Source organism: Geotrypetes seraphini, chromosome 1 (genome assembly GCF_902459505.1).
Source record: "Geotrypetes seraphini chromosome 1, aGeoSer1.1, whole genome shotgun sequence".
NCBI lineage: Eukaryota > Metazoa > Chordata > Amphibia > Gymnophiona > Dermophiidae > Geotrypetes > Geotrypetes seraphini.
Genome location: NC_047084.1, coordinates 462,861,515 through 462,887,548, shown reverse-complemented (window position 1 = coordinate 462,887,548; position 26,034 = coordinate 462,861,515). Strand labels below are relative to the sequence as shown.

General features: G+C 45.0%; 1 protein-coding gene across 3 annotated transcripts in view; it reads right to left on the bottom strand.

Annotated features, from left to right (window-relative positions):
- LOC117349688 (synaptonemal complex central element protein 1-like) overlaps positions 1-26,034 on the bottom strand; it is a 160,075-nt gene that overhangs the window by 106,460 nt on the left and 27,581 nt on the right. For all 3 annotated transcript variants that reach the window (XM_033923291.1, XM_033923298.1, XM_033923283.1), the window contains exon 4: positions 14,635-14,709. In XM_033923291.1, coding sequence (XP_033779182.1) covers positions 14,635-14,709 — 75 coding nt within the window. The remainder of the gene's footprint in view (positions 1-14,634; positions 14,710-26,034) is intronic.

Sequence of the window (26,034 nt, the reverse complement as noted above, 5' to 3'; positions counted from 1 at the left end):
GCACACATTTTAAACACACCTTCTCTGACCTCCGAGTTTTAGCTATTGGTTCATGAACCTAAGGCTCAACGTGGAGGTGACAGAATGAAAAGACTTCAGCAACGTGAGTTAAGGTGGATCCATATGCTTAATAGTATGCATCCCTTCGGCCTCAATACTGTCTTAGATTGGTCAGTTTTTATCTGACCTGATTGCTCATTCGCTAAAAATAAAACATGTTTGCCCAATTGAAACACTGAATAGGTCACCCTATTGCGCATGTGTTAGCGTTTTCTGCTCTTAAGCGCCATTTTTTCAAGCGGGTTTGTGTAACAACAGCCCAGTTTGTTTATGATAAAAGTAAGTAAGCTGTGCTTTAATTTTGATGGTTAGCTACTTAATATTTATATACTTTTCTACTAATTTTTATGTGTTTATTTATAGCCCGTTTATCAAAAAACCCTAAAGAAACCGCTTTATGGTAACCCTAAAGACCCTAAAAACCCTAAAGAAACCGCGGCGAAATGGGTTCCCGTTGGACATGATACACGGGATACCATGACGAATTTTATCTGCCGTTGCATGTTACATCAAGTCTAAAAGATAAGTGCCAATATTAGGCTTTCTCTGATGTTACATTTTGCTTTTTGCACAGCCTGTTTGAATAAGTAGGGTAGGTTTGCACTAGCCACTTTAAAAAAAATGCTACTGGCATAGTTTTGAGTGAGGCATGTTTGCACTTTAGGCTTCTTTGCACAGTTCTAGAAAATTAAAAAATACAAAAATAATTTATTTCTATTTTAAATATAAACCTGCTATCTTTGGAGTGTTAGCATTCAATAAATATATGATTAGTGACAAATTAAGTCAAATATATATATAAAAAATAATGAAGGTTTTTTGATCAATGAAAGATACTACATGCCACAATTCCCTTTTGGACAATATCACTATTATCCTGGGAGTGGCAACTCTGAGATCTTTTCCTTCATTTTGAATTACTACCATTGAATTAGATGGTTTTTTGTTTCAGTAGATTAACCTTTTGCGGATCTAGTTTACAGTGGTTACCGTAATCTTTTCTCCTGTTTTTGTACTAGTTCTGGTAATAGTTGAATCTGTCCAGGGTTCAACTCTCTTGGTACTGGTACTGGATGATCTTTTAAGGGCCGACTCAACTAAAAGAGAGTGATGCTGAAGCTGGAGTTTGTCAAACCTTGGACATGCCTGGACTCTGTAGAAGGAGTCTAATTTCCTTGGTGCTACAGGCACAAGCAGAGGTGTTTCCCCAAGGGCAACTTTAAGCAATCTTTTGGAATTTTCTCAAAATCCAAAGCATCAAATAACTTGGCCCTCGACTCAGACTCCATCTTAACTGGCAGGACTTGCCCCATCTGACGGGCGAAACTGGTGAAGGACAAACTCTCAGGTGGAGACCTTCTCCTTGGTGGGAGAGGGGATGAATTTGAGGTGATCCCATGGGATTCAGGGGCAGAAAGGTCTTGCCCAGAGAGAGTGTGATCTGAGAGATCTGAATCAGTCTGCCTTCCTAGGAGATGAAGGATGACTGGAGGAAAGGTCCTTTGATTTAGACAGGCATCAGTAAGAAGACTGATGACTTCAGTGTCTGGAAAACTCCTATCAGTGTCTCAGTGCTGATCCGATGTGGTATGAGAAGAAGAGCTACAACGTCTGTGAGAAAATGAAGTTCTTGGTACAACGTCTGTGAGAAAATGAAGTTCTTGGTACCAGAGTCCCTGGTGGAGCGATGCTCGGGCTGGGGCTGAGGGAGGTATGAGGGCTGAGGGAGGAGCTGAGGGAGGTATGAGGGCTGGTTGCAATTGCAACATAAGTGTCAACTTCCTTTGAAGCAGCTCTTTAATTTGATCTTGCAAGGATTGCACCAGTATCATTGCCAGTACAGTCGGTGTCGATGAGGCTGCAGTATGTCGAGGCGTTGGTGACCTTGATGAAAAGGCATGCATCTGCAGTCACACAAGCTGCAGGGAAGGAAGTCTGGACCTTTTACGCTGGTGTTTGGTGTGCATTGATTTACTCGATGACTGGGATGACACCGATATATGAGCATTTTTGAGAGGCAAAGTCGATGGTACCGTTGGAGCCGACACTGAACGGGATTGCCAGTGCTGAGGTCAATGACGATACCTCCAAAGAATGGTTCTTAGATTTCGAAGAAGTAGACATGGTCACTGGTCCGAAAAGTTTCTCCTGCTGCACAATTCGAGCCTTCAAAAAACACTTTTGAAGAGTAGAACAGCAAAATCAAGCATCAACTTGGTGTACAGGACCAGCTGAGCGGGTCAGTGATAGAGATGGCCCTGTTACACTGAATACACTTTTTAAACCCACTGGAAGGCTTGGACATCAATGAGAAAACAGCCGCAGCAAGGTCAAAGGACTCAATCGTAATGGCAGTCGAGTGGAACGGAGACTGAAAATGGATCGATGCAGCTGGGTTGCCCAAAGGCTTTGGAGAGTCTGAAGGCCTTAGAAGTAACGAAAATGAAAAACTGCAAAAACTTAAAGAAAATACTAAGGAAAAGAAAATAATGAAGACAAGAACCCATAAAAAAGATGAGAAGGCAAGAAAAAGGCAAAAAGAACTGCGCACTTGGAGATACTCCAAGACAGAACTTCTTAGCTCCATGGATCTGAGCAAGAACATCATCCCACTCAAGAAGATATTCAACCCATATTCAGACAACCTAGAAAAGCTATCATCCAGCATCTCTAAAATAGCTGAAATAACTAAGACTGAACCAACACCTATCGAAGAAGCTGCATTAGAGAATGACATGGTGGCTGTTACCCGCGGCTAGCCGCGGGTAACCCACCAAAATGGTGAGGGTGGAAAAAGTGCTCACTGCGGGTACGGGGACAAGGCCATCCACCGCCCCGTGGAGCAGTGAATGGCCTTGTCCCCGCAGTTAAGGGAGAGAACACGTGCAACCCCCCCTTACCGGCCGAATCTATCTTCTGTATCTCCCTCCCTCCCCCTTACCTTTGTAGCGCGTTTTGTTTAGAGAGCAACTTGCTCAAGCTGCCGGAATCTGCCTGTAGTCGTGTGCGTCTGTGAGCGGAAGCTTCTCCTCTGATGCAGCCGAAAGTTGCATCAAAGGAGAAGCTTCCACCCACAGATGCACACGACTGCAGGCAGACTCTGGCGGCTTGAGGATGTTGCTCTCTAAACAAAATGCGCCGTGAAGGTAAGAGGGAGGGAGGGATATGCTCAGACCGCGCAAGAGGTGCTGAAGGGCAGTGAGGCGGCGAGAGGGAAGGGTGGTGGTGGAATGGAAAGGAACAGACGCTGAAAGGAAATGGAGAACAGAGAATGGGGAGAAGACGCTGAAGGGAAATGTGGAAGACAAAGTTTATTTATTTATTTTTATTTATTTATTTAGATTTATATCCCGTTCTCCCAGTAGCTCAGAACGGTCTACAAGTAAACATACACAGTAGAAGTAATTAGGCAAATAAGATGTACAATAGGTTTAGGTGCTTGGACATACAAAATTGTGCAATATTTATCAGGGTACAAACAATTTTTCAGAGTACAGACAATTTATCAGAGTACAGACTAAGAGAGGACTATACTGAAATTTAGGAGAAGTTAAAGGGGAGAGAAGAGAGAGGTGGGGTTTAAGGGGGGGTGTAGACTGAGGGAGATCTTTAGTTGAAGAGGAGGGTCTTTACCATTTTACGGAATGTCAATAAAGAGTTCTGTTGCCTGAGTTGGGGGGGGAGTTTATTCCAGAGATGTGGGATGAAGTGGCTGTAGGATCGTTTGCGGGCAGTTTCTGAGAGGAGGGACCTTCCAGGGGGAATGCATAGGCGTATTTCTGATTTTGAGCGGAGGGAGCGAGTGGGGGTGTAGATGGGAAGCTTAGATTTTATGTAGGAGGGGGTGGTGGCATAAATTCTCTTGTGGGCTACTGCTAGGGCCTTGAAAGCACAGCGCTGGCTAATTGGGAGCCAGTGTTCAGCGCGGAGTGCTGGGGAGACGGGATCATGGTAGTTGAGGTTGTGTAGGAGGCGGATAGCTGCATTTTGGACACGTTGGAGGCGTTTGAGATTATTTTTGGTTAGTCCATTAAATAGGGAGTTACAGTAATCCATTCTGGAGAGGACATATGCGTAGAGGAGTTGGGCGAGGTCAGGTGTGGAGATGTAGGGTTTGATCCTTTTCAGTTGGCGGAGGTAGTAGAAGGAGGTGGAGATTACTTGGGATATGTGGGCAGATAGGGATAAGTGTCCATCTAAAGTTACTCCTAGGCTGCGTACCTGATCTGTTGCCGTTAGTAGAGTGGAGTCCCATGCTAGGGTAGGACGTGTGAATTTGGTGCTTTTTTTTCCTGATCCATAAGAGTTCTGTTTTAGTGGCGTTTAGTTGAAGTTTGTTGTTTGACATCCAAGTTTTCATATCAGAGAGGCAATGTTGGAGGTTAGTAATTTGGGACGATCGGTTCTCGCCTAGTGGGAGGAGCAGCTGGATGTCATCTGCATAAGAGTGGATTTTAATGCTATATTTTTGCGCTATATCAATGACAGGTCTGATGTAGAGGTTGAATAGGAGGGGGGATAGAAGGGCGCCTTGAGGAACACCATATTTGATAGGCTTGGGGCGAGATTTGTGTGTTCCTAGTAGGACAGTCTGGGTCCTTTGATGGAGGAAGGAGGTGATCCATTGGAGGGCTGTGTCCTTGATTCCGAGGTCATAGAGTCTGGATGTGAGGAGGTGGTGGTCAACTGTGTCAAAGGCAGCGCTGAGGTCAAGTAGGACTAGTAGGGCATCACTGCCTTTGTCGAGTATTGCCCAGCTGTCATCAATGATGTCAAGGAGTACTGACTCTGTGCTGTGGCCTTTTCGGAAGCCGGACTGGACAGGGGATAGAGCAGCTTGTTCTTCAATGAAGGGGTGAAGTCGGTGGAGCACAATTCGTTCAAGGAGTTTGGAGACAAATGGGAGGTTGGAGACTGGGCGATAGTTGCCGGGTTTGTTAGGATCAAGGGTGGGTTTTTTGAGAGTGGGCTTGATAATAGCTGACTTCCAGCTGAGGGGCACAATCCCAGTGGTTAGAGAGGTGTTAATGATGGGGAGGATGGATTCTGCCATGGCGTCTTCTGTGGACAGTAGGAGGCTGGATGGGCAGGGATCGAGGATGGTGTTGGAGGGTTTGAGTTCTCTCAGGGTTTCGAGAACCTCGGCATGAGTGGCCATATGAAATTGGGAGAGAGCGGCGGAGGGTGGGGTATTTGGAATCGGTTGGGGCTGAATAGGAGTGGGTTTGGTGTTGGTGTCAAGATTATCTCGGATGGTTTGTACTTTGGACTGGAAGAAGTCCGAGAGAGTCTCGCTATCAAGTTCTGTTTGGTTGTTGTGACTTTTTCTTTGGGCGCTGGTGAAGAGTTGGTTTGTGAGGGTGAACAATTGTTTGGATCTAGACGGGGCAAGTTGTAGGAGGTGAGAGTAGTAGGTCTTTTTTGCTTCTAGGATGGCAGCTTTGTAGGTGATGGATATGTTATTCCAGTGGGCTTTGGTTTCCGAGTTCGGGTGTTTGACCCAGATCCTTTCTGCTTTCCTCAGCGATCGTTTTATGGATCGGAGGTCACTGGTGTACCAGGGAGCAGGTGCTTTGTTGGTGATTATTTGGGTTGTTTTTGTCTTGGCGAGGCTATTATAGAGGGATTGGATGTTGGAGTGCCATGCGGAGGCTGCCTGGTCAATGGAGTGGGGATGTTGGGTGCAGGTATCATTTAGGGTGCGAATGCCTGCGGCCATGGCTGGAGGGCTGACTGAGTTAGGGAGTTGACGTAGGGTGGGAGGGGTAGGGTCTTTACGCGGGGCTAGGGTAGTTTCGAGTGGGAGTTCGAATTCAATGAGGTGGTGGTCTGACCATGGTACTGGTGTGGTGGTATAAGTTGTTTGTTGGGGCTCTGCAGTTGGGTCACTGAGGGTGAAGAGCAGGTCTAGGATGTTGCCTGCTGAGTGCGTGGGGGTGGTTATAGCCTGATGAAATCCCAGGTCGGTGAGGGAGGAGAGGAAGTTGTCAATTTGTCCTGAGGTGTTGGGGTAGTCTGGGAAATTGAAATCTCCCAGGATGGTCACGTGTTTGTGTGAGATGGATAGTTCAGTGATGAATTCGAGGAGGGTCTCTAGGGTATCTGCTGGGGAGCTAGGGGTTCTGTAGAGGAGTATGAAGGCAATTTTGTGTTTGTGGCCTATGGTGAACGCAAGTGCTTCTAGGGAGGGAATATTGATGGAGTTTATCAGTTTAGGTGTGGCGGAGGTCTTGACAATGGTAGTCACTCCACCTCCTTTCCCAGAGGTGCGTGAACAGGCTAGGGCCTGGTAGCCTGGAGGACATAGTTCGCCTAGTGTTATCCCATCATTGTCTTGGAGCCAGGTTTCAGTGATCATGAGGGCGTCCCAAGTCTTGTCACAGATGAGGTCGTGTAGGAGGAAGGATTTGTTGTTAACTGATCTTGCATTGATGAGTGCCAGTTTGAGTGTATTGCTGGAGGGGGCTTGTTGGGAGGGAAGAATGGGGATGAGGTTGGCAGGGTTTCTGGTACGGCATTTTTTAGGTCGTGAAGAGAGATGGGGAGAAGATACTGTAGGAAGATACTGTAGGAAAGAGAGAGGAGATGATGCAGAAGGGAAATGTGGAAGACAGATTGGGGAGAAGACGCTGGAAGGGAATAAGACAGAGATGACAGACTATGGGGGGAGCGGAAGAAAGAAGATGGGTGCCAGACCAATTGGGGTGGGGGTGGGGGTGAAGGGAGAGGCACAGTAACAGAACAAATGGAAGACACAGAGAGAAGACAGACAGTGGATGGAAGGAACTGAATAAGAAGATGAGGAAAGCAGAAACCAGACAACAAAGGCAGGAAAAATTTTTTTTTTTCCTGTAGGATAAAGTAGTATATTAGTTGTGTTGATAAAAATTTATAAACAAAGCCCTCCAGCTGAACATCTCTTTCTCTAGTTCAGCAGCCAGAACTTTGATTTATAAGGAAGGAATAAGCTAAATATTGCAGTACTAAGGTTTGTATGGATGCTGCGGGGACAGGGTGGGGACAGTGGGGGCGGGGATAGTGGTTGAGGGGATGGGGCGGGGACAGTGGTTGCAGGGATGGGGCGAGGACAGAAACGGTGGTCGCAGGGACGGGGTGGTGACGGGGACAAATTTTTTCCTAGTGTCATTCTCAAGCCGCATCAAACTGACATGCAAATTAAGACCCTTAGTTTCTGCTATGAAGACCTAGCAGAAACCAAAAACATAAAACCTAACACTCACAACTTCTCCTCCTGGTTTACAGATGACCTCAGGGAAAAGAAAAGAGAATTAAGAAAAGCCGAAAGAAATTGTGCAAATCCAAAGATAAAAAGGACAAAGCCCACTGGAAAAAAACTACTACAGGAGTACACATTATTAATCCATGATGCAATAAAACCCCAACTACTATACTAATCTCCTGCAGAAAACTCAAAACAGATTAAAGAACCTCTTCACATTAACAAAAACCTTGCTCAATTCCTCACAAGGAAATTTTAAAAAACCTACAAACTGGCCTGGATAGTGAAACCTTTTCCATCTACCATCCTAGAAAAAAATCAATAATATACATTCAAATCTGAATTTGACACCCCATAGCCCAGCAAACGAACAGAACGACCCCCTCTATGAGAGAACCTGGAACCAAAACCCTCAATTGCCTTGCATCAGGATCTCATGAAGACCTAGCAAAAACGATCACCGCCCTACGACCCTCTGGATCAATCCTGGACCTGTGCCCACAAACCTCCTGATGGTCACAAAAGACACCTTCCTCAAATAAATCTTATCACTAATTAATTCCTTCCTGGAATTGGGAACGGTACCACAAAGCTGGAAATCAGCAATCATCAGACCGATCTTAAAAAAAATGTCACAGGATCCGAATGAGCCCGGCAACTACAGACTGGTCTCCAACTTTCCCTTCATCTCCAAGATCCTTGAAAAGACTGTACTGTTGCAATTCCTGGCCTTTGTCGAAAGACAGAACTCCCTCTCCCCAAACCAATCTGGATTCAGGAAATTCCATAGCACAGAGACAGTCTTAGCAGACATTATCGATGATTGCTGGAACATACTAGACAAAAGAAATGATGGGCTACTGGTCCTTCTAGACCTCAGTGCCGCCTTTGATACCACTGACCACCACTGCCTACTTGCTAGACTCTCAACTACTGGAATAAATTATCGAGTGCTCTGTACCAGGCTCCATGGATGACATCACCCACATGTGAGAATATGCTGCCTGTTTGTCCTAGGATAAAACTAGGTCGTATATAGGATTGCATATAAGATAATTCTGATGACATTTAAAACGATTAGATCAATAACACCTGAATTTATACACAATCTATTGATACCATATACACCATTGCGCACACTTAGATCCACAGACCAGCAATTATTAACCATTCCGTCTTTAAAACTAATTGGTACAAGACGTTTAGAAATTTTCTCTGTCACAGCTCCTCAGCTGTGAAATGCACTACCCCTAGACTTAAGGGAAGAAAAAAAATATTTGACCACTTCAAAGGGAAACTGAAAAGCCACCTTGTTCAAAGATGCTTTCTCATTATAACCTCAACTTTACTAAATGCCCATATCCAATAATAAAAATTCTCTTTTATTTTTATTACCCTTACCTAGATGTTCTTACCTTCATTGTCTTTCTATCCTATAACAAATGTAGTTCCTCCCCATCTTCCCATCATGTTCCAATATATCTGGTTAGTTTGGAATTAATTTTATGCAGTTTTAGCATTTTATAGTTTTTATTTCTGTATTTTGCCTAGAAATTTTCTGATAGGCAATTATATCAAATTTTAATAAAACATGAAACTTAAAACTTAATTACTTATTTAAGACCCAACTATGTTGCTGGTGTGTAAGAATGCTTCAAAATAGATTGAAATTGTGACCATCTCCATATCTAATGTGACCATACATCCCGTTTTAAACAGGACCATCCCATTTTTAGATAGCTAGTCCCATTGTCCCCAAGCACAGCTTTGGGATGCCAAAATGTCCCATTTTCAGAAAATGGGACATTTTGGTGTCCCAAAGCTATGCTGTGCTGAAGCTGCAAGTCGATCATGGAGCCTGGGCTCTCTCCCTGCTTCCCTGCCACCACCACAGCAACAGGGCCAGGCCAGGCGCATGCAGCCACTACACAACAGCCGGCCCACAAGCCTTCCCCCTGATGTCAATTCTGATGTCAGAAAGGAAGTTCCAGGCCAGCAAAGCAGTGATTGGCTGGCCCAGAACTTCCTCTCCGACATCAGAATTGACATCAGGGGAAGGCTTGTGGGCCGGCCGTTGTACAGTCGCTGCACGTGCCTGGCCTGACCCTGTTGCTGCATCAGCATTGGCAAAGCAGGGAGAAATCGGTGGTGGCATGGGGGGGAGGCAGGGAGAGAAAAAGAAAGAAAGAAAAAGTTGGGTGAGTGTGGCAGCGGTGGCTTGGGGGAGCAGGGAGAGAGAAAGAAAGGATGCACAGTCAGAACGAAAGGATGCATAGTCAGAAGGAAGTGCAACCAGAGACTCACCAGACAACAAAGATAGGAAAAATTATTTTATTTTCAATTTAGTGATCAAAATGTGTCAGTTTTGAGAATTTACATCTGCTGTCTATATTTTGCACTATGTTTGTCTATTTTTCTATAGTTGTTACCGAGGTAACATTGCATATTTTAAAGTCATCTGTCTTGACCTATTTGAAAACCCCCCAAATATAAATAATAATTAACATTTTCTCTGCATACAGTGTGCTTTGTGGGGTTTTTTTTAATTTTATGGTTACCATTATTAATTAATAAGATATTGTGTGTACATGAAAAATGAATGGAAGAAATTGGGGGCGGGGTGGGCTGGGGCAGAGCTAGGGCAGGATTGGGGCGGGACTGAAAATTAGTAGATGTCCTGTTATGAGAAAAAAAATGGTCATGTTATCCATATCCCACATTCCAAGTACAGCTTGGTAAATGAGGCCCATAATGGCAAATTGGAAGTCTCCAATAATGAATGACTGCTTCAATTGCCTAAGGACCTCTTTTACCAAGCCTCAGTAGAGATTCTCCTGTGACAATACACTGAAGCTCATAAGAACTGAATGGGCTTTAGTGCATTTGCTGCAAGGGAATCACTATCATGACTTTGTAAAAGGAGCCCTAAGTCCTAAACAGGGAGAAAATGACAACTTTGTAGAAGGGATTGTATCCTTTCACATATCTCTCTCTATCTCCATAACTCTTTTTCCCACCTGTCAAGTTCAAGGACACAAACTTCCAGGACATGGGAGACTTCGTTCACCAGGCGCTACAAACCCAAGCAGATACCGACAGCGTGGAAGAAATGTGGTCAACTTTGAAAACCACCATACAGGAAGCAACAAACCGCTATGTTAAATCAGTAAGCAAACGGAGTAGGAACAACAAGCCACAGTGGTTCTCTATGGAGATCTCAGACCTCATCAAAGAGAAGAAAAAAGCATTCATCTCTTACAAACAATCAGGGACACAGGACTCCAGAGTAGATTATCTGACCAAATCAAGAGCCGTCAAAGCGGCAGTTAGAGAGGCCAAATTCCGCATGGAAGAGTCTCTAGCAAAGAATATCCAGAAGGGAGATAAATCCTTCTTCAGGTATATTAGTGACAGGAAAAAGAACTCAGGTGGGATAGTACGACTCAGAAAACCAGACGGAGACCATGTGGAGACGGACTCGGAAAAGGCCCAACTGTTAAATGAATACTTCTGTTCAGTCTTCACCCGCGAGGTGCCGGGAATCGGCCCTCAACCACATACAAGGATTAAATCAGTAGACCCGTTTAGTAATTTCAAATTTACACCCAGCAGCGTCTACTGCGAGCTGTCAAAAATCAAGGTCAACAAGGCAATGGGGCCTGACAACCTACACCCTAGGGTACTCAGGGAGTTGGGAGATGTCTTGGCGGAACCACTATCCGCGCTCTTTAATCTCTCCCTTAGTACAGGTAACGTCCCGATGGACTGGAAGACGGCTAATGTCATTCCACTACACAAGAAAGGCTCCAGGGTGGAGATGGCAAACTACAGACCAGTGAGTCTCATTTCAATAGTGAGCAAACTAATGGAAACCCTAATCAAACACCAAATGGATAGGATCATGGACGAGGAGAATCTGCAGGATCCCCGCCAACATGGATTTACTAAGGGGAGATCGTGCCAATCCAACCTGATCGGCTTCTTTGACTGGGTGACGAGGAAGCTGGATATTGGTGAGTCCCTGGACATCGTCTACCTGGATTTCAGCAAAGCATTTGATAGCGTGCCACACCGCAGGTTGCTGAACAAGATGAGTTCTTTAGGTTTGGGCGACACTTTAACCAAATGGGTTGGGAACTGGCTTGGAGGTAGGCTTCAGAGGGTGATGGTGAATGGCACTCCCTCCGAGATGTCGGAGGTGATAAGTGGAGTGCCACAGGGCTCCGTCCTGGGCCCGATCTTGTTCAACATCTATATAAGAGACCTGACAGAAGGGCTTCGAGGTAAAATAACATTGTTTGCCGATGATGCCAAACTGTGCAATGTAGTGAGCAAAAGCACAACAGACAAAAAAGCAATGACAGACGATATGGTGCATGACTTACTTCTGCTGGAGCACTGGTCTAGGTCCTGGCAACTCAGTTTCAATGCCAAAAAATGCAAAGTCATGCACCTGGGAAGCCAGAATCCATGCAAGATCTACACCCTAAATGGCGAGATCCTGACAAGAACTGTAGCAGAAAGAGACTTGGGAGTGATTGTCAGGGAAGACATGAAGTCGGCAAACCAAGTGGAGCAAGCTTCATCCAAAGCAAGGCAAATCATAGGTTGCATACGCAGGAGTTTCATCAGCCGTAAACCTGAAGTCATTATGCCACTGTATAGATCCATGGTGAGACCGCACCTGGAGTACTGTGTGCAATTCTGGAGGCCGCATTACCGCAAGGATGTGCTGAGACTGGAGTCGGTCCAGAGGATGGCCACCAGGATGGTCTCGGACTCAGGGAGCTCCCGTATGAGGAGCGGTTGGGGAATTTGCAGCTCTACTCACTCGAGGAGCGTCGAGAGAGGGGAGATATGATCGAGACATTCAAATATCTCACGGGCCGCATCAAGGTGGAAGAAGACATCTTCTTCTTCAAGGGTCCCGCGGCAACAAGGGGGCATTCGTGGAAAATCAGGGGCGGGAAACTGCACAGTGACACTAGGAAGTTCTTCTTCACTGAAAGGGTGGTTGATCGCTGGAATAGTCTTCCACTTCAGGTTATTGAGGCTACCAGTGTGGCGGATTTTAAGGCCAGATGGGATAGACATGTGGGATCTATCCGCAAAGATAGATAGCGAGGATCACTGGAGTGGGCAGACTTGATGGGCCGTGGCCCTTATCTGCCGTCTATTTCTATGTTTCTATGTTTCTACCTCTTGGTTATTTCTTTTACAGAGACCTAGTCACCTGGAAATCATCTTGTGACTCACAAGTTGTGTTCCCTCTAAGCGGGCGGGTGTTGTGAGCAAACTTTTTTCACTGTGAGCTAAAAATATCGGGCGCCAGCAAGTTATGAGCCAAATAAATATGTTGCTTTCTACCACAGAACTTCCTTACGTTTGTATGGAATCTATCCCCTTTCAACTTTAGAGAGTGCCCTCTCGTTCTCCCTGCCTTAGCTACTAAGTCTATTCCCTTCAGTACCTTGAATGTTTCTATCATGTCCCCTCTCAATCTCCTCTGCTCAAGGGAGAAGAGGCCCAGTTTCTCTAATCTTTCGCTGTACGGCAACTCCTCCAGCCCCTTAACCATTTTAGTTGCTCTTCTCTGGATCCTTTCGAGTAGTACCGTGTCCTTCTTAAAGTACCAGTGCTGGACGCAGTACTCCAGGTGAGGGCGTACCATGGCCCGGTACAGCAGCATGATAACCTTCTCTGTCTCTTCAGTCCAGCATCTGCCCCTTCCATTCCCTGTCTGTCTTTCCCTGCCATCTCTCCTCCTGCCCCCCCCCCCACCCCCCAATTTGGTCTAGCATCCATCATCTTCCTTCTGTTCCCCTCATGGTCTGGCATCTCTATCCTTCCCTCCCCCCTGTGGTTTTTAGCATATCTCTCTTCTCATTTCCTCCACTCAGATCTGATCATTCTCTGCTCTCTCTTCCCTTTTCTTCTCTGGTCTTCCTTCTCTATTTTCTGCCTCCATCTAAATTAAATTCTTTCTTACTATTTAGTCCCGTTTCCCTCTTTTCACTGTGTCTACACACAGCTTGTCACCCCTTTCCCTCACCCCTCCATTATCTTACTATTTTCTTCCCCCTTTATTTATCTCCTCCTTCCATCCAGTATGTGTTCTTTCCCCACTTCCATTCAGCATCTGCTCTCCCTTCTCAACTGACATCCATCTGCCTTCTGCTCTCTCTCCCTTCTTCTCACTTCCATCATCTGTCCCCTTCTCTCTCTCTCTCATCTCCTCCATTCCATCATCTGCCCCTTCTCTCTCTCTCTCTCTCTCCCCCCCCCCAACTTCCATCATCTGCCCCCCTTCCCCTCACCTTTGTGGGTCACTTTCTTTCCCCTGAGGGTGGCTCATGTCACAGGGGAAGCTTTGGCCGAGCAGAACCGCTTGATTGACAGTGGAACTTACTTGATTGATGTCGATGCTGGGGCCCGTTGCCGTTTGAAGGAAAAAAAAAAAGGTGGAAAAAAGGAACCTGTAAAGGCGAGAGGAAGGGAAACCTCCAGGACAGCTGCTTTTTGCCCTCCTTCAGCGGCCCAAGAGTTCAGACCAGCAGCGGCAGCTCTGTATGCTTTTAACTTCGGCACAGAGCTGCCCCTAATCAATAGTTTAGCGCGGTTTCATGAGGCAGCCTCGGGGCCTTTGATAGCCGGCCCGCTTCGATGATGCGATGTGGGCCGGCCTAGCAAAGGCCCCGAGGCTGCCTTATGAAACCGCGCTAAACTATTGATTAGGGGCAGCTCTGTGCCGAAGTTAAAAGCATACACAGCTGCCGCTGCTGGTCTGGAGGTGCGGAGACAAGGCAGGAGGCAAACGCGGTGGAAGGCAGGAGTCCCGGCGAAGGCAGGAGTCCCGGCACAGCGACTGCAACAGGAAGTTGCAAGTCAGCTGACGCCGGCCTTTCGTTGCGGCGGGGACCGAATCCTTCGCGGACCGGCAAGATTTTGTTTGCGGACCGGCGGTTGAAGAACTGTGCTCTACACTGTGTGCGCTGTGACGAGAAACTTGTGCGCTGCGAGGTAATATTTTGTGCGTCAGCGCACCCCAGCGCAGCTTAGCGGGAACACTGCGAAGTCACAACAATATACTAAATTTAGACAAAGGCATTAATTCTTTGAGGATGACTTTATTCAGTTTTAAAATTTAAGACATGTTAATCAGATAAAGAGGAATGTTCATAATGGTGGTATCCTGTAGCCCAGCAAGAAAATCTATAGCAATACTTTTCTAAATGAAATAAAATTTAAAAGCCAGAGCAAAAAAGTTAGGATGCAAGGGAGATCTGATGCATAGTTCACTGAGATAAGTGATGGAAGTTATCATAATTACCCACATTTATCTAGCTCCTCCTGTAGTGCTTCACTGTGAGACTGCAAGTTACACAATTCTTCATTCATTAACCTTTTAGCTGAGGAATAGAAAAGAAAATAAGCATTTGCTCTGCTTTAAAAGAATCAAAAGCTTATGAAGTTTTAAAAAAATAACCAAAAAAGAAAATTAAATCATTCTTATGCATGAATTTTCTAGCACTTTTCTTTTTTTTTTTTTTAAGTTCAATAATTTTATTGAATATTATAAGAATTATAAACAGAAAGCAGCTCAAACACATAGAATCATAATAAAAATCATGTATCAAATATTCGTATCTACAATCGTTTGAATAGAACTAGATTAATGAAAAGGATCCAGAGTATCTGGAACTGCTTAGAAAAGGAACAGAAAAAGACAGAGAAACAGGAGGGATAAGAGAAAGAGAGAGAAAGATAAAGGAAGAGAGAGAGAAAGAGAAATAGAGAGAGAGAGAGAGAGAGAGGCAGAAGTGTCTATAGAGCAGAACGAGCATATGAATCTAAGAATGACCAAGGTGATTTGTTTCGTGTCAAGTTTGTGGAGGATCGAGAAAACAATTTCTTCTCATATGCATAAGATTCAAATTTGTGGTACATACTTAAAGAGTTCCACCAGAAGGTGTAGTCTAGTAATGAGGATGATTTCCAGTTTTTCAGAATATGCATTAGAGCTGTCACAAACATGGTGTCAATGAGTTTAGGCGGGCAGTTTGATTGTGCAAAACATGGGTGTTGAGAACGAAGAATTATAATGTCCATGGAGATCACTTCTGAACATTTAGTAATAGATTTTATGGTATCCCAAATACGAAGCCAAAAGGAATGAACCATATTGCAGTGGAAAAGCATGTGATCGAGAGTTCCGGGTGCTTTCAGACAGTTCCAACAGGTAGAGTCTTGTTGTAGATTCGCTTTCCACATACGATATGGAGTCCATATTGCATTCCACATAACAAAGTACATTGATTGCGAAACTCTGGATGATAAAAGAGGACGATTTGTGGAAGACCAGAAGAGTTCCCAATCTATTTCAGAAAGCGTGGTTTTCAAAATAGAGTCCCAATGGCTCATAGATTGAGATGAAAAAGTGAAGAAGTGATCTCTTAGTATACCATAAAAAAGAGATATTGCCTTACCCTTCAGTAAAGCCAGAGTAGACCAATGACGAACAGTATGAATAGAAGTCATAAAGTCAGGGCGTGTATGTATATTAGCTAATATTCCAGTAAGCATAAGCACTTTTCAACTTCAAAATATCACCCTGATCAGATAAAAGTAATTTTCAAAAGGGTGAGTACCAGGGCAACATTCCACCTTTCCTCCATGCTTTGACTCAAATACTGAAATTTTGCAGAAATTATTATTTATTATTGTTCCACCCCTCCACACCACAGATGCACTGAATTACTGTTAAGCTATGAGTGAAAAGTGCTAAAAAGGAGAACTATAATTTCAGTCTAAATCAATGTCCAAGATACATACTGCTTCAATTTTGATAACAATTATACTTTTTAGACATCCTGAGCTTGAATCACAGAAGCACAAATTTAGCTTTACCTTTTAAATGTGTTTATTTATGCTCAATGCTGCTAGCAGATGGATATAAAAGGCCACAATTATTTGTCACATCACTGTACTAAAGGAGTAGAACAGAAGATGAATTTGCTATTATCCTAATGTCAAAATGAAATGGAGCTAGCAATGCCTGAAAACTGTAAAAACATTATATACACAACACTCCCTACCTCAAATTTTCACCAGAAATAGAGGAGAGGGAAATAAAGGGGTACAAAAGAAGTCATGTCTGCATATCTGGGAACGTTCTTGACTGTTCTAGCTGAATTCAAGGAAAGGAAATTAATAGACAAGATAATACCTTATTCCTTATTGTCCTGTTAAACCATACAGATGTATGGGAAGTTCTGCTACTACTACTTATCACTTATATAGTGCTGAAAGGCGTATGCAACGCTGTACATTTTGACATTTATAGACGGTTCCTGCTCGTAAGAGCTTACAATCTAACTTGGACAGACAGACATGACATATAGGATTGGGGATGGGTGAGGGGACAGGAGTTAAGAGTTGAAAGCACTCTCAAAGAGGTGGGATTTTAACTGGGCCTTGAACACTGCCAGAAACAAAGCCCACTATAGGGATTCAGGCAGCTTGTTCCAAACACATGGTGCAAAAAGGTAGAACATAAGAACGCAAAAATTAGGTTCTTACCTGCTAATTTACTTTCTTTTAGCTTCTCCTGACCGGTAGAGGATTAATCTTACAAGTGGATATATATCACATCATGACCAGCAGGTGGAGACTGAGACAAAATTTTGGAGCTGTACATATCATGTGACCCCTCCCTAATTACCTCTGTCTACCGAATAGCCAAGCGGAACTAAGAACTATATACAGACAAAACAAACAAGATTCCAGACAGGATATCAACAAATAAAAACAGAAATGCTGTTGGAAAATGCAAAGAAACAAATGCAAATAGCAAAGGTCCCCACAGCTCGCCAGCTACGCCAGCCAAGCCACAACCGCTGTTCTTAATCTCCCCGGCCCTAGAAAAATACTAGAAACCAATCAAAAAATGAAAATCTGCATGCAAGAACACGACAATAGAAAGGGTTGGTTCCTATACCAGTCTGGAGAAGCTAAAAGAAAGTAAATTAGCAGGTAAGAACCTAATTTCTCCTTTAGCACTCTCCAGACTGGTATAGGATTAATCTTACAAGCGGGACACACCAAAGCAGTCCCCATCAAAGGTGGGACACCCGAAGGGCTGACACCATAACACGCGCACCGAACACCGCGTCCTGATGCACCTGAACGTAGTGACTGACAAAGGAATGTAGGGAAGACCAGACCGCCGCCTTACAAATATCCACAGGAGGCACCAGCGAAGACTCAGCCCAAGAAGCTGCCTGACCCCGAGTAGAATGAGCCTTGAAAAAGTCCGGAATAGTCTTTTTCTGAAGAAGATAAGCGGAAGCAATAGTCTCCTAGATCCAGCGCGCAATGGTAGCCTTGGAAGCGCCACCTCCCTATGAGGACCCACTAGAAGGACAAAAAGATGATCTGATTTCCTGATCTCCTGGGTCCTGCGCAAGTAGGTACAACATCCAATTTGCACAACTATTTCTTCTCAGAGGAACCTGCCTGACTACCCAGGACCACTGACTGATTGACATGAAAAGGAGAAACTACCTTTAACAGAAAGGAAGGAACAGGCCGCAATACTACCTGCTCCTTAGAAAACTCGAGGAAGGGAGACCGACAAAAGAGAGCCTGCAGCTCCGAAACACATCTAGCAGAAGTAATAGCCATCAAGAAGACCGCCTTAAGAGTAAGGTCCTTCAACGTGCAGGCACCCAAAGGCTCAGACGGGGAGCGCACAAGCCCGGACAGGACCAGATTCAAATCCCAAGAGAGAACAAACGGTCGCACGGAAGGTTTGAGCAACTTGGCCGCCCGCAAGAAGCATCAGGAATGGCAGTCAGATGCTGACTCCGTAATAACCCAAAGGCTGAAAGGGCCACAAGCTGAACCCGGAGAGAAGACCAAGCCAGGCCCCTGTCCAGGCCATCCTGCAAGAACTCTAAGATGTTAGGCAGGGAAACTCGAAAAGCAACCACTCTTCGCATGGTACACCTCAAATATACACTAAACTCGCACATAAGCCTGAGAAGTGGAAAGTCTGCAGGACCCCAAGAGAGTGATCACTTTGTCTGAATACCCCTTCTTACCTAGGTGAGACCTTTCAAGAGCCAAGCCATAAGACAAAAGGGACTCGGATCGAACATGGGAATGGGGCCCTCAGTCAGAAGATCGTGCGAAAGAGGAACAGGATCCAACACCAGATGCCTTACCAGATCCGCATACCACAGTCGCCTGGGCCAATCCAGAGCCACCAGAACCACCAGGCCCGGGTGATAAACCATGCGGAGTAGAACTCTGCCCACTAATGGCCACGGAGGGAATATATACAACAGCCCCCATGGTTAAACCAGAGCATCCAGACCCTCGGCCTGACCGTCTCTGTGATGAGTGAAGATGCAGGGAGTTTTGGCATTGACTCCTGTGGCCATCAGGTCCATTAGGGGCTGACCCCAAGACAGCACTATTAACTGAAAGGTCACGTGGCTTAGATACCACTCTCCAGGATCTAATGTGTGACGACTGAGGAAGTCCGCTTGAACATTCTCCTCTCCGGCTATGTGGAAGGCCGAGATGCCCTGAAGATGCCCAGAGCATGAGCAGAGTCGCCTACTGCGCCACCTGAGTGCTCTTGGTGCCCCCCTGACAAGTGACATAGGCCACCACCATGGCAATGTCTGACAGAACCCGGACCAATCTGCCTGACAAGAAGGAGTGGAAGGCTAACAGTGCCAGATGGATGGCTCTGGTTTCCAGAACACTGATCGACCAGAACGCTTCCTCCATGGACCAGGTGCCCTGAGCTGAGTGACCTAGACACTGTGCTCCCCAAATGAGAAAACTGGCATCCGTGAGAAACACCGTCCACTTTGGCTGATCCAGACTCGTCCCTTGAACAAGATGGGAGGTCTGGAGTCATCAACGAAGACTGGAGTGAGCCAAGTCCCTCAGAGAAACAGGGTGATCTAGACTGAGGGTCTGGGGCAATCACCTCCAAAACAGGCCCGAGCCCACCTCATCACGTCGAGAGAAGCTGCCATTGACCTCAAGACTTGGAGGAAATCCTGCACCTGAGGAAACTAGGACGCCATAAGCAGGTGAATTTGAGAGTGTAATTTGCTAACCCGGGCCTCTGGGAGGAAGACCTTCCCCAAGGAAGTGTCGAACACCACACCAAGATACTCCAGGCCCTGTGAGGGGGCCAACCGGCTCTTGGCAAGGTTGACAACTCATCCCAATGACTGCAGGAACTCCACCACCCGAGCCGTGATCCAGGTGTTCTCATGGAAATGAGGAAGGGAAGAGAAGTTCTGTGTAGGAAAAGCCCAGGTGAAGACCCCTGAAAATTCCCTAATATAGCAGAAACAGGCCAACAGCTAAAACCTAAAATGGTTGCTGAAAGAGCAAAATGGACACTGACTAAAAACTGTCAGCTCTGAAAGACACTTCTGCTTTCTTGAGAGCAAGGTCAAACAGAAGGCATAGCTGAAGAGAAAAACAATTCTAGTGAAAAAGGGATCTTGGCCCTATAGTAGGAGGACAAGCTAATAGAAGTTTCACAAGAAAAAGGATGAAAATAATAATAATAATAACAGTTTATACACCGCAATACCGTTAAGTTCTATGCGGTTTACAGAAGATTAGTGGAGTACAAGTTGAGTTGACGTACAAGTTGAGTTAACTTAAGGGATGTGGGAACAATGGGGAGAAAGGGCAAGAGAGGGGAAGGAGGGAAGTGGGTCAGCTGTCTTGGTATTTCAGGAATAGGTGAGAAAACTCACCATGATACCGACAGATGCTGCTCAAGAAACAAGAGATGTAAGAATATAAGAAAGCTAACCACAGAGCTAAGAAGCCGTTAGGCCCAGGTGCTCGAAAGAGAAACTTAGTATATTAACAGGACATTTACTGGGAAATAGGATAGAATTAGATAAGAAAAGGCGTGGAACACAGTATCACTCATTATACTAACCAATCTATAGATTAATAAATGAGATAAGAAATATGATTAACCAATGAAAATGTGAAATGTAACATGCACCAACATGGGCCAGAGCTGTCAGAATCATATAAAAGAGAGCTCCTTGAACTAAGGATTCAGAACTCTTCGGAAGTTCTCCATCAGTCTGGCCAGCCTGATGTATGCTCTATCACTCTGTATGCTGTGTAATTTGTTCCTATAAGCTATTGCTGTTTGATTATTAAATGTATATTATTTGAACCAGCATAAAGAGAGTCGAGTGGTCTATCAGTGGAGGCTGTAATAGCCGGCTCTTCAATGGTTGACCCCGATGCTTGATAGAAGGGATCTCACAGCCTTTAGACCACTCTCTGGTTTGTATACGGGTTGTAGGCTTCTGTCTCCCCGCCTGTATCTGATTATCTGCTTTGCCATTAACTGCTTTTATGGTATTTATGCACCGATATATTTAACCTAACTGTATATCTAACCTGTTTATTTTTTCCTTCATAATTTAACCTTGGGGTTTCCTTTGCAGAGATGGGGTTTAGAGGAATTTCCTTTGCAGAGGTGGGATTTAGAGGAATTTCCTTTTCAGAGGTGGGGTCTGCTGTGGGGCTGATTTCTCTATTGTAGTGGTGGGGTTTAGAAGCTGGTGGGATTTAGAAGAATAGTTTAGTCAGGATTAGAGGCAGGGGTTTTTTTGGTATTGAAAAAGTCGTAATGATAATGGTGTTGATGTGAGGGCTGAGCCCAAATTTACCGTAAGCGGACTCTGTGACCTCCCATGGGGCCATGGAGCCCAGGTCTACTGTAAGTGGCTCAGGAAGGCCCAGAGAAAGAGAGATAAAAAGGTGCACCTCCTGAACAACCCGGCTGATTGTAGGGGTCCGGGTTATTCCTTTGCTTAACCCAGGTGGCTCAGGGGCCAGGAGGCTCGGCTTAGTGGCATGCGCTCCAGAAGGCACAGGCGGACCAGAGTCAGGCTACTCTTGACACGTTGTTAAAAACGTTACCAACGGTTGGGGATATCAGCCATATGCATCGGGGCAGACTAGCTGACCTGCAGTGGCCAAAGTGGGAGGCCTGCCATTCAAGGGATGAGGCATTTTGGTTGTTCCAATAGGACATCCCTGAATCCACCGGAATCAAAAATCAGGCCTTATTGTATTTAACACTCTAACTATCATTTTTCTGTCCTCAGGTTATTGTTATATTGATATTGTATTGTAGTGTTCTTCGGAATCCTCATAGTTGGTTCTATGTGAAATCAGTCACCTACATATCTCTACTGGGTAACTAAAACTCTAACCTGTTAACTATATATATCCACTTTTCTGTCAGCGTGCATCTGATGCCTGGCTTCTTTATTCTTCTTAACTTATATCCCTTCCTAAACTTCCAACCTGGTACCAGTTGGTGCATACTTTGCATTCAGGCATATTTTTAAGGGCGGTCTTGATACCAGTAATCTCTATTGAACGCCCATGAAATTTATGTCCTCAAAGCTATCTTTCTCAGCCTCTCTTCTCCATAAAAAAGAGCATTTCTAAATACACCACAACCCATGCTGGCTGCGCCCCAGCACCAACGAGTGGATTAGGAAACTTCAAAGTATAAATTTTACCCATTTTATTAACCTAGGAAGCAGAGTCAGCCATGATCGGGATAGCAGTGCTGCTCTTTCTTATGTTGTTGATTAACCACTGAATTTTTTGACTTAGAATCATCTCATGCATGATACACACTAATAAGGTACCTATTCTTCTGTGATCACAGTTCATCAATTGTAAGTATTCTTTCCTTTCTTGTATATAGTATATTGTATAGTATTGTATATAGTACATCCTAATTGATAGCTTAGGAAGGATCTGTGATAAGATCCACAGTCAGTAGCTAGACAAAGCCTTATTAGTTTTGCTTTCTTAATAATAGCACTTGTAGATAGACTTATTGATTGTCTTGAGCCCTAGGATAATTATTCTTATTATGTTACCTTTGACCCTTCTCAAACATGCATCCCACCCAAGCCTGCGTAAACTCCTTCACCACTTTCATGATAAATGGGTTAAACTTACCACTAAAGAGTGTATAAAAAATTCTACTGATTGGGAATGGCCTGAAGAGGGATCGCTCCTTTGGAGTGATTTAGTTTCCCTCCGTACTACTATCCTTAACACTAACAAAAGGTGATTCACAAAATGAACTTTTAGATATGTGGAAACTCTGGCTGACTAATTCCGGAACCATTAAAACTGATTATGCCCCTTGGAGCTTTGCCGATAAACTTTCTGTCAAAGCTCAGCTCCTTCCCCTTCTGGCTGGAGCATCCCCTTGGATTGCCAAATCTGAACAGATCACCTCCCAATGGGAATTAGCCCTTGGTGATGTGCGCTCCCTGTGCGAATGAACCAGTTGTCCAGGTAAGGATGCACCAGAATGCTCTCTCTCTGCATGGCCACCTTGACAACCACCATAACCTTGGTGAACATCCAGGGAGCTGTGGCCAGACCAAAAGGGAGCGCACAGAACTGAGAGTGCTGGCCCAAGATCCAAAATGAAGGAAGCGCTGATGGGAGGTCCGGAATGTGCAAGTAGGCCTCTATCAGGTTGAGAAAGGTTAGATACTGAGAAAGGGTGGAGAAGTCCTGTGTAGAAATACCCAGGTGAAGACCCCTGCCCCAGTATAGCAGAAACAGGCCAATACAGCTAAAACCTAAAATGGTTGCCGAAAGAGCAAAATGGACACTCTGACTAAAAACTGTCAGCTCTGAAAGACATTTCTGCTTTCTTGAGAGCAAGGTCAAACAGAGGGCACAGCTGGAGAGAAAAACAATTCCAGTGAAAAAGGGATCTTGGCTCTATATTAGCAGGTCCAACTGATAACCCAATTCCAGTGAAAAAGGGATCTTGGCCCTATATTAGCAGATCCAACTGATAGAAGTTTCACAAGAAAAGGGATGCTGATGTGAGAAACTTATGATAGTAGTTTCACAAGGGAAAGGATGCTGAGAAACTCAACAAGACACTGACGGATGCTGCGCAAGAAGTAAGAGATGTGAGAATGCAAGAAAGCTAACCACAGGACTGAAAAGCTGTTAGGCCCAGGTACTTGAAAGAGGATCTTGGTATATTAACAGGACATTTACTGGGAAATAGGACAGAATTAGAAAAGGAAGGGTGTGACACACACAGTATCACTCATTATGCTAACCAATCAATAGATTAATAAATGAGAAAATAAATATGTTTAACCAATGAAAATATGAAATGTAACCTGTACCAGGGCAGGCTAGAGCTTTCAAAATCATATAAAAGAAAGCTCCCTGGACCATAGTTTCAGAATTCATCGGAAGTTCTCCATCAGTCTGGCCAGCCTGGTGTATGCTCTATCACTCTGTATGCTGTGTGATTTATTCCTGTAAGCTATTGCTGTTTGATTATTAAATTGATGTTATTTGAACCAGCATAAAGAGAGTCGAGTGGTCTTTCTGTGGAGACCGTAATAGCCGGCTTTTCAATACTCCCCCAGCTGAATCACCAGAATCACCGATTGCAGAGTCTCCATGCGAAAAAATAGAACTGTGAGAGCCCCTTCAAATCTAAGATGGACCAAAAAGTCCCCTCTTTCTTGGGCACCACAAAGTAAATCGAGTACCTGCCGGTGCCCGACTCTGGAGGGGGCACTGGAACCACAGCTCTGAGATCTAGCAATCTTTTAAGGATCTGGCGAAAAACCTGTTTTTTCCACGGTGCATGACAATGAGAAGCTAGAAAATGATCTGGCAGGGAATGGGCAAACTACAGAGCAGAACCGTCCCAAATCACCTCTAGCCGAGCACCCACCGGAACCAGAGGGAGTGCGGGCACAGAGTCATTGGGCAGGACGGACCGGACAGTAGGGGAACTGACAGAGGGATTCTCATCCTCCCAAAGGGCCTGACAGGACTGCATTCACTGAAAGAAACAACCCCTGGCAAAATCAGAGGTCTGGTAGTGAGCAGTCCCACGCGGAAATCTCGCAGACTCCCCTGAGCAATGCCACCTTGAAGAGCCTGGCAAGCACTGTCTTCAGGCAGGCAGGGCACTTTAGAGTCCATCAAAGTTTGAGATAACCAGGACCCCTGAAAAAGAAAATTTAGAGAGTTTAGAGATGGACACCGCGTCTGTCGACCAAGCCCAAAGCCAGAAGGTCCGATGCGCAGCTATGGATTTGGCAGATAACCGCAAGAAGTGATAGAAGGCGTCTGAGAGGAAAGAGACAGCCATCTGAAATCTTTGCCACCTCCTGACCATCAGACTCACTGTTAAGGACCCGCTCGGCCCACCAAAACGCGGCCCAAGCCACCAGTCCTGCACAATATGTGGAGAGTGATGAGGAAAAAGCAAATGTGCTAAACAAATACTTCCGTTCTGTGTTCACAGAAGAAAATCCTGGAGAAGGACCGAGATTGTCTGGCAAAGTTACACAAGAAAATGGAGTAGATTCTGTGCCGTTCACGGAGGAGTGTTTATGAGCAACTTGAAAAACTGAAGGTGGACAAAGCGATGGGACCAGACGGGATCCATCCCAAGATACTGAGGGAGCTCAGAGAGGTTCTGGCGGGTCCTATTAAAGACTTGTTCAACAAATCTCTGGAGACGTGAGGGTTCCTGGGGATTGGAGGAGAGCGGATGTGGTCCCTATTCACAAAAGTGGTCACAGGAATGAAGCGGTGAGCCTCACTTTGATATTTCTGGGTCAAAGACAATAGAAGTTCACCCTTTATTGTCTTTAGGTTTCAATTACTAGAGTTTCTGTCAAAGCTCACCAGCCTATCCAAACCATCTTGTCATTTGCAGGATGCAGACCATAAAAGTCTGTTCAGTACTGTCCTCATGTTCTAAATTACTGGGGTACCTGTCAAAGCCCTCCCCATCTCATCCTAAACTGAATTGCCATATATGGGACACTGACTGGCAGAGAGACCAGTAATGGTACCAAGAGCTGTCAGAAGACCCAGTAGGAAGCAGCCTAAAGACCCAGAGAGCATTGGCCAAAGGTGACTAGTGAGTGACCGGTGGAGGGACCAGAAGCTTCCCAAAGACCCGGAGGGCCAATGGAGTCCAGGGAGGACCCGGTGGTGACCAGGAAGTATCCGGAGGGACCTAATCAGGTTTCAACAGAGTATGTGAATGAAATGTGTTGTTATTGTTTTTAACAGTGCCTGGTGGAGAGAAGGAAGACCAGGTGCCTGGGGATAGATGAGTGACAGGTAATGACCACTCAGCCCAATTACAATTACATTTTTCCTTCTCTGGAAAAGATTTATATCTACATTAATACCTTTCAAGTATTTAGATGCCTGTATCATATCTCCCCTGTTCCTCCTCTCCTCTAGAGTAGACAAATTTAGATCTTCCAGTCTCTTCTTGTACATCTTTTGGTGCAAACCCCATACCATTTTCGTCACCTTCCTCTGGACAACTTTCTTCCTGTGTTTTCCTGTAGCTCTGCAGCTACTCCATATCTACAGGCGAAAATATTGGGGGCGCTGAGGCTCCGAAACACATCTAGAAGTATACACAGACCTGGTATCTATGTACCCCCTGAGATATCAACAAGGGATGTGTAGTGTCCTGCTAGACAGAAATCTAGTCAATGTAAGTGCAACCATTACAACATAAGTTTCTACCACTACTGATCAACCCCAGTTCCTCTCAGTTCTACATTTTGTCACCAAAAGAATTGTTTGAGACTGTTCAGTTTTGTATAGATGGA